We start from the raw sequence: 13,780 nt of genomic DNA on the forward strand, positions 1-13,780 counted from the left end.
AGTTAGGACGGTGTATTGTTATTATTATTATTATTATTATTATTATTAATGGGGTGAGACTGAGTCCACTGGGCACTGCGGCCACTTCTGGCCTATTCTACCGGCCCCGGATGATAGGTGAGGGTGATTGTGGGGCAATTGGTGGAATGAAGATTGGCAGGGGAAACCGAAGTACGCGGACAAAACCTGCCCCAGCGCCACTTTGTCCACCACAAATCCCACATGAACTGACCCGGGCCGCGGCTGTGGGAAACGAGCGACTAACCGCCTGAGCTATGGCACGGCTTCTAGGGCGGCGTATCTTTTCAGTCTGTGTAGTTTCGCTGTTGTCCACTAGGCTCGCTGCTAGTGCATTAGTGTTTTCTTTCTAATTTTCTTAAGTATTTAGTATTCCGCTTGCACTGAGCACTGCGTTCATTTGTAGATCTTCATGGATCCTGTGGTTGTTTATGAGCCAAGGTGCGTTCAGAATGGATCGGAGAGTGAACTGAATTTAATAAGAATTGTCAGTTGTAAGCTGACACACGTAACACAGTTTCTGGCTTCATCACACTGCATTATATGATCCATGGCCCCGAGGGAAGCTGAGTACCCGTGCTCCCGCCCACACGGCAGCAGGGGACGCTCGACACCCACACGGCACACTTTGACATTACAGCACCACGCCCGTGGCTCGCGCTTTCCGTTCTTCTGTTCCACTCGCGGTATCGAGTCAAAAGGGTGAAGCTATGGCAGGATTTCAAATATATGAGTTATAATTGTGGCTATAATGTTGCTTGTGGTTCTGTATGGGTGTGAAACTTGGTCTCTGACATTAATGGAGGAACATAGACTGAGGATGTTTGAGAACAGGGTGTTGAGGAGAGAGATGAAGTGACAAGAGGTTGGAGAAAACTGCATAATGAGGTGCTTCATAGTTTGCACTCTTCGCCAAGTATAATTAGAATGATAAAGTCGAGGAGGATGAGATGAACAGGGCATGTAGCACGTATGGGAGACAAGAGGAACACATGAGATTTTGTAGAGAAGACCAGAAGGAAAGAGACTACTAAGAAGACCTAAACAAAGGTGGGAGGAGAATTATTTTTGGTGAACAAGTGGCACAGGGGAGGTTTTCTCCGAATACTTCGGTTTCCCTTGCCAATTTTCATTCGACCGACTGCTCCACAGTCACCATCTACCATCCGGGGCTGGAACAATAGGCCAGTTAGTGGCCGACGTACCAGGTAGACTCAGTCTCGCCCCACCCCAAGAAACTTTAAAAAAAGAAGAGAGAGAGAAAATATATCGGAGGATGTTACTAAAATGGATCATAGAGAGTATGGGATGTTATGGAGTGGATGGATCTGGCTGAGGATAGGGACCATTGGAGGTCTCTTGTGAACACAGTAATGAACTTTTGGGAAATTCTTGTGTGACCGAGCGCCTAGCGGCTTCTCAAGACGGCCTCGGTTCCATGAAGTTACTTACGTGTGTGATATGTTACTGACAAAACTATGGACCCCGAAAGATGAATTATAGATATCAACTTCATAAAATCCGAGTACTTTTAGTAGGATGTATAATGATTTTAAATTAATTCAGTAGCTACAAGAATCCGAGCCGTTTCCAAGAAGATTTTCGCCTCTCAACTGGTCAAGAAATTTCCTCTCCTTTCATGCAAACCGAAAGTGTCTTTCTCGTTAATAACAGCCTGACATCTTCCCACTTTCTACAATTCCCTTCGAGTCAGATGAGATATGCCTGCCTGCTTGGATTAATTGGCCACCATGCGATATCGGTGGTCAGGTTGTACGGTATCGGGAAACCGTACAGGAAGTTGCATGAGATCTCAGAGCTGTTGGAATTGCTACAAGTTTCGCCTAACAGTAATTCATTTGTTACGGCTTCCCAACAGAGTACCAACTGGTTTAGTATACACAATCAGTGGATAATATGAGAGTAGCAAACACACTGTTGTGATTTGCGTTGTCCTTGTTTATAATGATAAACTTTATTAAATGTGTATATTATTTAGTTCAGTTTTTCTTGAATTAAATAATTTGAATCGTTGAATACAAACACGTTGCATCAGTGGCTATGAAGTTCTGCATGAGGACACAAACTGCGGGGTGCGTGTGGCACGCATCCTTATGGAGATGTGCATCTTATAAAAGTTCGCTCGGAAATCGTCTAGCTGAGGACTGGCCCAAGTTGGGTGATCCTACGCTACTTGTATACAATTTGAAATTAGTGACGTCACAGAAACAGCGTGCTAATCTACGCTAATTTGTTCTATTATACTGTAGAGGGTAGACCCGTTAATAGATAATGATCGCAAACAAACACGTCACCACAACAATGAATCAACACACAACAATAGAGGCACTGCTGGAATCCATGATTTCTACGGTGGTCCGTACCGAGGGGTTATAACCAGAACGAAATGAAGACTTAGGTCAGGAGTCACGCGTGTGGAGGCGGGGTCGAATACCTCCATCGTGACCCTGCGAGACGTGGGAGGTGACGAAAAGGGAAGTCTCAAATCTGAGACAGTAAAATATGGTCGCGAGTCCAAAGAGACTCGGACCCGAGAAAGACTTCTCTAGCAAGAGCCAGCAGCGTATACAAAAGACAGACCCGTCATCTCCTCAGAGAGGGCACCCCACAAAAATAAGACCGCAACTATCAAACTGTATTAAGTGTCTGGTCATGAGCCCCAGATGGAGCTCGACAGCAAGACTTACTGACTGACCGTCAGTCGCAATGTGACTTGACTTCTGTGACTTAGGTCAGTTAGTTCAGTCAGTTCAGTTTATGAGGCTTAAACTTGGCGGTGGTCAAGTTTACGACCATTCAAGTGACTAGGCTGCCGTTGTAACGTAAGATACGTAAGATAGCCATTATCTGTTCTGTAAAGCCTGTACTGACAGAGGACTTGGGTATAGTGCAAAAAAAGAAGACTTCATTAATACGCTGTGTGTGTGCGAAATGTTCACTTGATGTTAGGCCAAACATTTTCATAGGACACGAACCCCATTTTCTCGCCAGACAGGATGTTACACAAGGACTATTACCGCAAGAGTTCAGTTGGAAAAAAAAAAGTCTCTGGCCATAGATATCTAGGGGCCTGACATCAATGTTGGAGCCGTTAGCAGGCGACTACGATGGATGAGACTGCGGGGCTAGGAAAACCTTAACGTGTATATCAGTGATCTGAAAAATGTGGTCACGAGTCGTGAATCTATCGGTCAATAAATTCAATATCCAATCCAAAACCTAGTTGAGATTCACTCATACGCGTAATAGTATCTATTGTAATTGTCCTAAACGTTCGCGTGATATTTATCCCTTGGGATAACATGTTTTCTGTTGCAGGTCGGAATTCATTTCCTGTTTAAACTCCCAGAAGTCTGAATGTGTCATCAATAATTTTAAAATGAATTTGTGCTAAAACTGCATATTAGTCTTACGAAATAAAGCATGTCCCTTGTGATTTTCACATCATTGCCCTAATAAAATCAAAATATTATAACTAATTTTTTAATAAACAAATAAATCATATCATTAACTTATTAATAGATCTTGAAGAGATCAGAGTCAAGCTTGCCACTGAACTCTGTCCTGAAGTAATTCAACGCAGTTCAAATTTTCGAATTTATTCTTTTATAACCATTTCAGTGTTGTCCTGCTGTATAAGACTACATCTCTCTCAAGGCTTGTTGGCCACAACTGTACATGCGCATTCCAATTGCGCAACGCGAGATGCATGCCCCGCCTATCTCATCTCCTTTGATCTTATTACCCTAATAATATTTCGCGAAGAGTTAAAATTAGGAAGCTCCTCATAATTCCATTTTCTCCAACTTCCATTTAATTTCTTCCCCTTAGGTTCTTAAGATCACGTTACTACACGTTCGGGAGCAACCTCATTCTGCAGGTCGCATCGAAGAATCCACGAAAGTTCCAAGTCTTTTTCTGCCATTTCGTAACGTACAGCCCTTTGTCGGACCTCGGGCGCCTTTTCAGTTTATTGATATTTTACACAATCGGCAAAACTCTTTGAACGGGAGTTCAGCCTGTCGCAAGGCCGCTACCTGCACACTGAACAACACAAACGCAGAATCCATGCCTCAAGTGGGATTCGAACCCACGATCCCAGTGCTTGAGCGGACGAAGGAACTTCATGCATACTAATTTATGTAATGAGAAGTTATTTTCATCCGCCCAAAACAAAATCGGGAATATCACATCTTGTCTGCTTTCCGCTACTGATTAGTGAACATACCCCCTTCCACCCATAATGTCTCCTCCACCTGCTTGCCGCGCGGTCTAAGGCACGAACCGTGGGTTCGAATCACAGTTACATGAATGGATGGAAGCAAAGGTTGCGGGCTGTCTGCGACTGATTATCCAGTACATTCATACTCTCAGCCCCCCCCCCCACACCCGGAGACTGTCCCCCTCAGCCTTAATCCGAGGACACGCTTAACAGTGTGGTGATAAACGGCCCACTGTAGATCTCGCGCCACGAGTGAATTCGTAAACTGAGGAGAGAGACTCTGCTACCCACCCTTGCCTGTTCCCTCGCCTTGTCACGATTTTACATGAATTTTAGTTCGCTCATGCCTATTTGATAAACGTTCCTGATTCCACACTCAAAATATAAGAAAATTATTTTTGAAATGCAGGGTGCATACTGCTGCGTGCAGTGCGGTGGATCAGATCCCAGTCCATAGCAATGAATAGCTGAGACAAAGCCCGTCACTTTCTTAGGCATGAATTCCTATGTCTGATAGCCGACAGATATTTATATGGCATTCGATTTTTATTATGTCGTATTTTGAGACATTTTTACCCACGTGAAAGTGCAAATAGCCACATCTACACAATCCGGTAAGCCGAGAAGTCGATTGTCGGTTTAAGAGATAACCTCAATTTCGTTACATTGTGTTCACTGACAGTTTCGACCTTCTAATCATGCAATAAGAAACTTTTCTTCTAACTTCTGTGGAATCGTCATCGCTTTGGATTAATACTAAACATATTAAATTATTAAAGAAAGTAGCATTGGCTGAAACGCAGTGCAGAGTAGGTCTGTATAGATCTCCATCAATCTGTTTATGCTTCCCTGACTCTGAACAAGGACCAATGAAAGTAGTGCGAACTCCACTTCTCTCAGACGTCATACCCATGCTCTCAGCCATTTCCTGGGGGCACAGATTTTCCTCGGACAGCCCATTGCGTTAGTCATGTAAATTGGTTAAGCATTCTTTTCGTTCTTCTCCGGAATGGTCTGCATTTGGGACAAGCCAACTCTTGAGAAAGTAAGACCAGACGGAAGTACAGCGGGGAACAGTTTGTTCGGTGTGTGCTTCTTAAAGTCTGAGCTGATTTTTCGTGACTCTTTGCTTTACAGAAATTCCTGGGCCTGGCAGAGAGGGACGAGTGGGAAATACCAAAGTTTGCTTCGCTCCTTTTCCAAGGTGAGCCAAAGCCCTGAACTTTTCCAGAGTTTTGTCTATGTGTGAGCCTGTAAGTCTCCAGGTAAGACAGAAAAGGTATGTAATGTATGTAGGTTACAGTTACTCTCGTCTGACCACACTTAGCCTTCTCATGTAGTTAACCATCTAATTATATCTGTCCCTCATCACCATGACACGATGGTAGATAGTGCAACCGAATCGGAAATCTTTTTTGTGCTACAGAGATCTTTAAAGTAATATTTATAACCAAAATGGTAATTAGAGTAGATAATTTGAGTGTAAAGTATAGTAAAGTCCGTGAAGGTAAACATTTGTCTGATAAATTTCCTATCCAGAATGGTCTAAAACAAGGAGATGCTTTATCTCCATTCCTTTTCAACTTTGCCTTAGAATATGTCATTAGGAAGGTCCAAGGAAACCAGGTGGGACTGAAATTAAATTGGACACATCAGCTGCTGGTCTATGCCGATGATGTGAATCTACTGGGTGATAATGTAGATACCATAAAGAGAAGCACACAGACTTTAATTGACGCAAGTAAAGAGGTTGGTCTAGAAGTAAACACTGAGAAAACAGTAAAACAGCTGTCTCGTCATCAAAATGCAGGACAAAATCTTGATATAAAGAGAGGAAACAGATGTTTTGAAATGTGTCACAGTTCAGACATTTGGGAACAACGATAACAAATCAAAACCTGATTCATGAGGAAATTAAGAGGAGACTGAACTCCTGTACCATTCAGTCCAGAACCTTTTGTCTTCTCGTCTGCTGTCTTAAAACATAAAAATCAGAATAAACAAAACTATAATTTTGCCTGTGGTTCTGTAAGGGTGTGAAACTTGGTTTCTGACATTAAAGGAGGAACATAGACTGAGGGTGTTGAGGAGAATATTTGGACCGAAGAGAGATGAAGTGACAGGAGGTTGGAGAAAACTGCATAATGAGGAGCTTCATAACTTGTACTCTTCTCCAAGTATAATTAGAATGATCAAGGCAAGGTGGATGAGGTGGGCAGGGCATATAGCACGAATTGGGGTACGAGGAATGTGTATAGGAAATTGGTGGGAAAGCCAGAAGGAAAGAGGGCACTGGGAAGACCAAGGCGTAGGTGGGTGAACAATATTAAGATGGATCTTAGAGAGATAGGATGGGATGGTATTGATTGGGACTAGTGGAGGGCTCTTTTGAACACGGTAATGAACTTTAGGGTTCCACAAAATGCTGGGAAATTCTTGAGTAGCTGTAGAATTGGCGGCTCCTCCAGAAGGTCTCAGCTCCACGAGTAAGTATGTAAGTGGTAATTGGGAAAAGTGCCATCTACTAAGCTACATGGCAGCACATCTCTGAAAACTGTCTAGCTTCAGATATTCAGTTCACATTTCAATTACTGGTCGAATGATCCATTAAATCGATTCAGTTAGTACGTCAGTTTGTTAGGGGACACACGGTAGCTAGTTGATTGAGACATTATTGCTACACGTCGGAAGGTCGAGGGTTGGAGTCCCGATGAGGTGGATTTTTTCAATTGACCTAATCCTTCCAGCCGCAGTATGGTCCTGGGGTCGACTCAGCCTCTAACAGCGCCAGCGCGTAAGGCTGAGAACCTTACCGCCATCTGCGAGCCGATTGTCCAGACAACATGTGGGAGCCTCGACGTCTCACAACCCTATGGGCCTTCAGAGTCTGTTACAGGGATACCTTTGCGTCAATTTGTGATGCCACTTGCATCACGTAAGCCGTGAAGATTAAGTTAAATGCACCCAGACCGCTGCTTTATGAAGTTACGGATGTTGCCACTGAGTAACGCAGGGGCAGGAAGTGACGTGGACGCGAATATTGGTGACGAACGATTGAAGCAGAGTTCACTCTTGTGAACACCGCGTACTAAGCTTCCAGAGACCCGAATAGAAATCACCGCCTCCAGGGTACCACTACTGCTCTTCATGAATGCGTTGTCTCGGAAACCGTGTATTTTGTTATTGCTAGTGGGGTGGGACTAAGTCCCTGGTACTGCGGCCACTTGTGCCCTATTGTTCCAGCCCCAGATGATAGGTGAGGGTGATTGTGGAGCAATTGGTGGAATGAAGATTGGCAGGGGAAACCGAAGAACTCGGAAAAAACATGCCCCAGCGCCACTTTGTCCACCACAAATCCCACTAGACCAGACCCGGGATCGAATTCGGGCCGCCGCGGTGGGAAGCCAGTGACTAACCGCTTGAGCTCTTTATCTTAAGTTACTAATTGCATCTTGTGGTTTCCATCTTTATCAAATTTTAAATTTGTTTCGGAAGGAGGGAACATAGAACTCGTGTAATCCAACTTTCCAGCAGCCCACATAGATGTCACTTAGTAAATGTAAGGTGGCCAAGGTAATTATTTCTAAACTTTGAAATTAACTGTTTTGCCTCGTGGTTTATCATAAATAACACGAATATAAAGGCGTTGCGGAGTATGTATATTCATATTTAATTATAAGACGCGTGCGCAGAAATGAAACTGAGCGTCGACCGCCCGATCAATGCGCCGTCAGTCGAAAAAGCTGGTCTGTGATTCTGCTAGTCACGTGGTCGATGGCGTCAGTTCTGGCGAAACTAAACGATAAAAACGTCCTCTAGCGTCATACATTGTATGTCAACGATTCAGCATGCTGATTGGCTTCACATTGTGACGTCATAACGTCTACTACTCTATTACGTCACAGTTGAAGGAAAAGTAAGAGCCCCAACTACCGTACTAAATCTGTAATTGCGTTGTTCATTGTATTTGAAGAATGGTTAAACCGCTGATTAAGCTCCTGCCGCTGGTCCGTTTCCCAGTCCCATTCTCAGCTTCTCAAATGTATCACGACACTTTCTCAGTTGTATTGTGTAAAAGATAGAATGTTCAGTGAGCACGATTAACCACTGCACCATGCAGACGTATGGAAACTGGAGGAAAAGCTCCGTATATCCCTATCCCTTTGACCTTTAGAGCACAGCGGTGTTTACGTGTGCGACTGCCCTAATATTGTCATGTATTTGAAGATGTGCGTGACTCACAGACGGGGTTTGGATTGATGGCTTGATTTAGTGTGCATTCACACAACTTGTTACTACTCTTCAGAAACCACTTTAAGACACCCTGTGACATCGCTTCTCCATCATGTTGACTGCCGCCTCAAGAGACTCCCTCAGGTACTTCACTACTGGCAGTTTACGGCCAATCAGTCTTCGCGACAAGCCCCTTGAGACCTACTGCCATAAGGTTTATTGTTCAACTGAACACTTCTGGTTATAGTCCTCATACGAGTATAGCATCCCCTCTGACGAGAGGGTGGATCTGTAGTTTACAATTTCTGCTGGTTTCGCCAGCGCAGTCATTCTCAGGTCCCAATCCCACGGGACTCATGACCATATTGTGGTATCCGATTCGAGACTCCTCCAACCTAGAGGGGGGTCCCCGTATTTATGTCCCCCAGGAATATGGTGACCTGGTTATACCCCCAGGCACTGGGTTCTCCTTTCGTCGCCTTCTACGACTCGTAGGGCTACGGTGGAGGTATTCGAACCCGCCTCCACACGGGATTCATTCCAAAGTCAAAGTCACATTGCGACTGACAGTCAGTCAGTCTTGGTGTCGAGCCCAATCTGGGGCTTATGACCAGATATTTGTTACTCTTTGACAGTTTCGGTCTTGTTTTCGTGCGGCTCCCTCTCTGACGAGAGGACGGGTCTGTCTTTTGTCAGTGTCATTGTCTGCAGTAGTAAGTCGTTTGTCATAATGTAAAGGATATTTACATTTTACGTGTTTGCCGAGACGTCTAACAATAACCGTCTGCCCTGGCTCGCCTGTTCCGGCTTTCAGGAATTATGGAAAATTCTGGAACCAAAATGTTACTACTATAGTTCAGGCATTGAAACTGCAGCTTGAATATTTTTCGGAATGTTCAAATTCTTCATGATAAGCCATTGAAATGTATTTTGATATATGGGATTTAACTGTCACGTCATCGAAGGCTTTTGCTGAAGGCGACTTTTGTGAGAAAATAAAAAAGGGAATGTTTGCTCCTTAAACAGTTTGTTTAACCAATGTTCTCTGTAATTCTGTTTTATCGTTTACTAAATTTTACTGCAAGTTTTCTCCTTTGTCTGTATATTACTTCAGTGCGATGTGTGAAAGCAATCCTCAGTCTATAACTTAGAATTCTTGCCTCGCCTTACTTGAGGTTTCCATGGCATGTTTCTCGCTCCACATTTTCAACAAACGTGTATCTGTTGTCTGACTCACAAGCACTTCATTAGAATTTTGATACCCGAAGTAGCGGAAAGCCGATCACGGTGGCTGCGAAGTCTAGAGCATGAACTGTCTTCGCTCACTAGAACACTGGGATCGTGGGTTCGAACCCCACTCGAGGCATGAAAATTTATATAGTGCGTTTATTCTATGTTAGCATGTATATAGGTAGCGGCCTTGCGACGGGCTGATCACTCGTCCAGGAATTCCTACCCTTTGTGTAAAAAAGATTATGAAGGGCTGTAGAACCACTGATGAATGAAAAAGTGAAGCTCAGAAAATTATTTTGCAGTGTACTGGGTCTCTTCCTATATAAACTGTTTATCCCGTTTATCTTAACAGTGCTTTCGCATTAAAGAGACCACAGCAATTCACCAGTTTAGGGAGGAATTTATGCTCGTGTTTTCGCTTACTGGAGCCGGGATAGCTCAGTCGGTGTAGGTACTGGCTATGGGATGGACGACCGAGAGGTCGGAGTTGGTGTCCTGGTAGGATCAAAAATTTTCTCTTCTCCATGTCATCCAGACCGACTCTGGGTTTCACCAGACCTATCCAATGGGTACCGGAGGCTCTTTATCATAGGGAAAAAGCGGTCGGGGCGTGAAGCTGACCACTCACCTCCAGCTAGTGCGAGGTCAAGAAAACATTGATCTCCCCCCCTAAGCCTTCATGGTATAGTGTTTAATTAGTTAAGCAAGGGATAACTTCACATTTACCTGCTTCATTAGTGCCACAGCAGAAAGTGACATGAGCAGACCTCGACAGGAAAAATAAAAGCCGTTATCCTACTGAGTTACAAGCTCGAAATGCAAGTAATCACAGGAAGCCGTGAGAACTGGCCCGGGAATTTTATCCAGACAACTCCCAGATACGAGTCAAACCGTTTACGATATTCTGACTGTGGTGACAGGAACATTGTGAGGACTGGTTATATGAACCAGTGCATAGCTGACAGCATTAATCCTGCCGTTGATGTTAATGCTTCCTGTCACAGATTGTCGCTATTCTGTTGCAGCTGGTTCGCGTTCTTGCCAGGAAAAATAGTGATTTGCAGTCAAAATGTGGCTGGGGAACTGATGCACTGTCACGACAGAGGTTATGAAGCTCTAAACTGGATATACGAGTCTGACTCACGTTAGGGGCCAATCGTGAACCTTCGGTTCCACGGGGTTGCCATTTCTCGGTTTTTAAGTCTTATTCCTGGATCGAAAGTAATTCACTTCAAAATAGAATTTATCTTCATTTTCCTTGCCTTTAAGCTTACTCTCTTATTATCTATTGCAACATTTTCTGGTATATTTGTGTAGAAGCAACATATTATATTATTTTTGTGTTGGGTCTATTCGGTTCTTTAATATTCTACGTGAACTTCTTAGTATATTTAATATTGTATTGCTGTTTTAGTTCTATGTCGTGTGTTAGTTTCTTTTTTCAAATTGTTTGCTACCTTGTGTGTAGGTGCGTTGGTGACATCTACAACTGGTCATGCGGGGTGACTGACTTTTTATGTTGTGCTCTAGTTTCGTTGCCCACGGATTCATCCACAGGCATTGCCAACATTTCCTCCTGGAGGGAGTCAGAAAATTTGCTAACAAACCTACGTTTCATTCGTTTCACTAATAGCCTACAATGTTCAAAACACAAACATTTTTAAATACATTTATTTTTTTTTTTCCAAAACTCCTAGACAGGGAAAGATGTCAACTTCTCCCCCCAGCACCCGTGGATACATCTGTACAAATTTAAGCTGTTTCTTTTTCTCACAGAAAAATAGCAAAAGGAATTAATGAAGGTAATGAGGAAATTCCCCAATGTTATGAACAAAATACTGTAAACGGTATTTTGGCTAAAAATGGGTTTATTATTGTGGCCTTGGACGTAACCGAATGTTTCGAAAAATGTGTAATGAGTGCTCTTTGGAATTCTGGGAATGATTAATTTGTGCCTCCCGAATGTTTCGAAAAATGTGTAATGAGTGCTCTTTGGAATTCTGGGAATGATTAATTTGTGCCTCCTTGCATTTGGAAATGCCCCCTTTATTTAATTACATCAACTGTTTGGGATACATCCAACCACAGTCTGATTGTCTGTGTTGAAAATGTTATAATCAGTTACTCGGCTAGTCAAGAAATTCTCCATATTAAGGAACTCATTCTCGGAGATGAAATGTTTGAAGCTGACGACTCATTTCCTTCAAAATGTCGATTTACGGAGTGGCCGGAGTCATACCCCCACTCCTCCAAATTATTTCAACAAAACAAAAGAACAACAGTAACATATCTTAAACTTAATTTCATTTAATTCAAAATGTTTAGCACCGCACTCATAAAGGCTTACCAGTTGACACTTTTTTGAGCTAGTCGCATCAAGATTCTCAGTTTTATTGAAGCACTTGGCCCTCAGGTCTGAGTTGATAAAATGAAGCGAATGTCCATTCTGCTTATGACTGCAGGGTGTGTTTTCATGGTTGTACTGTTCAAGTTTCAGCTGCTGCACCCCAGCAACACTCTTTCCATATTAGATAAGTTCAGAACTTCCGTTTAAGTTATGAGACGTATCCCCTGAATATGATTCCCCGTTTAATAGAGTAGACGTCTTTGCATACTAATTTAATTGCACTACTTTCGGCCCGAACTGTACTTCACCTAATTAGGCCCCTCTGAACGGGGACTGCTCATATAAAATTTCGTATGACTGAGGCGCCAATCACAATCCTGCCTTCGAGTGACAGCATCAGTTGATGCGTTTCTTTTACAAAAACAGAATCTCAGCTCCCCTCGTGGAGTAGATGAAGTTCAAATTAGTCGAATTTGAGTAGTTCTATAAACATGTGTATTTAAATGTACATACGTGACGGGATATTTTCGTTACGGATTTCGAAGCAAGTAATACACATAACCGGTACAGTAAACATTGTCTCTCTCTAACCGCAGTAAATGGAAAACACGATGCCGGTCTGGCAGAAGAAAATATAGCAGTAGACAAAATAAATGGAGCATTTTCTGCTGGCTCCATACAACATTCGACGGAATGGTTCAGTGCCAAGTTATTTCCTGCCAGTTTGTGGGAATCGCTCAAGTACTATAGTGGTTTATCCATTGGATTGTTCTTGTGGGTGAATACGTGTATTGATGACGTATCTGTGCAACCCTTACGTCTGTTGAAATATTTAGTTTCATGACGAAGTGTAAGAGTTGGAAATATCTCTTTTGGCAAAGGTTTAGGTAATTTCCATATTGCTGCTTCTTATTAGAGGCTGTTACAAATCGCTATTGACAGAATTCATGTTTCTTCTAGATTGTATAGTTGGGATCTTCGCATTGTACAAGACCTCAAATTATAATGTGGATATATCCTCGCGTACATATTCCTGTAGACACGTGTAATACGCCACAATTAAGTGCGTGTGAACCTGCGCGCGCGTGTTTCTGTATGTATGCATGTACGTATAGGTGAGGAAAAGTAAGAAACATATGTGTACTGAAGAATATTTATTATCCATTATTATTTATTGATTATTATCGCCAAGGGACACGCGGTAGCGCAGTTGGTTGAGGCACTATGCTACAGGCTGGAAAGTCGCGGTTTCAAGTCCCGATGAGGCCATTGGATTTTTTCAATTGGCCTAATCCTTCCAGCCGCACTATGACCCTGGGGTCGACTCAGCATCTAACAGAAATGAGTACCAGGAATGCTCTTGGGGTTAAAGGGCGGCCGGCGCGTAGGGCTGACAATCTTACCGCCATCTATGAGCCGATTGTCTAGATAATGTGGGAACCTCAACACCTGACAACCCTATGGGCCTCCACGGTCTGTTATAGGGATAGCTTTACTTTTTACTTTTTATTATTATCGCCGAAATGCAGGGCAAAATCATGACATAAAGATAGGAAACAGATGTTTTGAAAATGTGGCACAGTTCAGATATTTGGGAACGACTATAACAGATCGAAACCTGATTCAGGCGGAAATTAAGAGGAGATTGAACTCGGGTAATGCTTGCTACCATTCAGTCCAGACCCTTTTGTCTTTTCGTCTGCTGT

The 13,780-nt window shown here is 43.1% G+C and overlaps 1 protein-coding gene across 3 annotated transcripts in view; it reads left to right on the top strand.

Moving 5' to 3' along the window:
* Positions 1–13,780, top strand: part of LOC111863471 — a 74,764-nt gene that overhangs the window by 26,112 nt on the left and 34,872 nt on the right. For all 3 annotated transcript variants that reach the window (XM_023849820.2, XM_023849818.2, XM_033751081.1), the window contains exon 3: positions 5,399–5,465. In XM_023849820.2, coding sequence (XP_023705588.1) covers positions 5,399–5,465 — 67 coding nt within the window. The remainder of the gene's footprint in view (positions 1–5,398; positions 5,466–13,780) is intronic.

This window comes from Cryptotermes secundus, unplaced genomic scaffold (assembly GCF_002891405.2).
Source record: "Cryptotermes secundus unplaced genomic scaffold, Csec_1.0 scaffold2860, whole genome shotgun sequence".
In the NCBI taxonomy this organism is placed as follows: Eukaryota; Metazoa; Arthropoda; class Insecta; order Blattodea; family Kalotermitidae; genus Cryptotermes; species Cryptotermes secundus.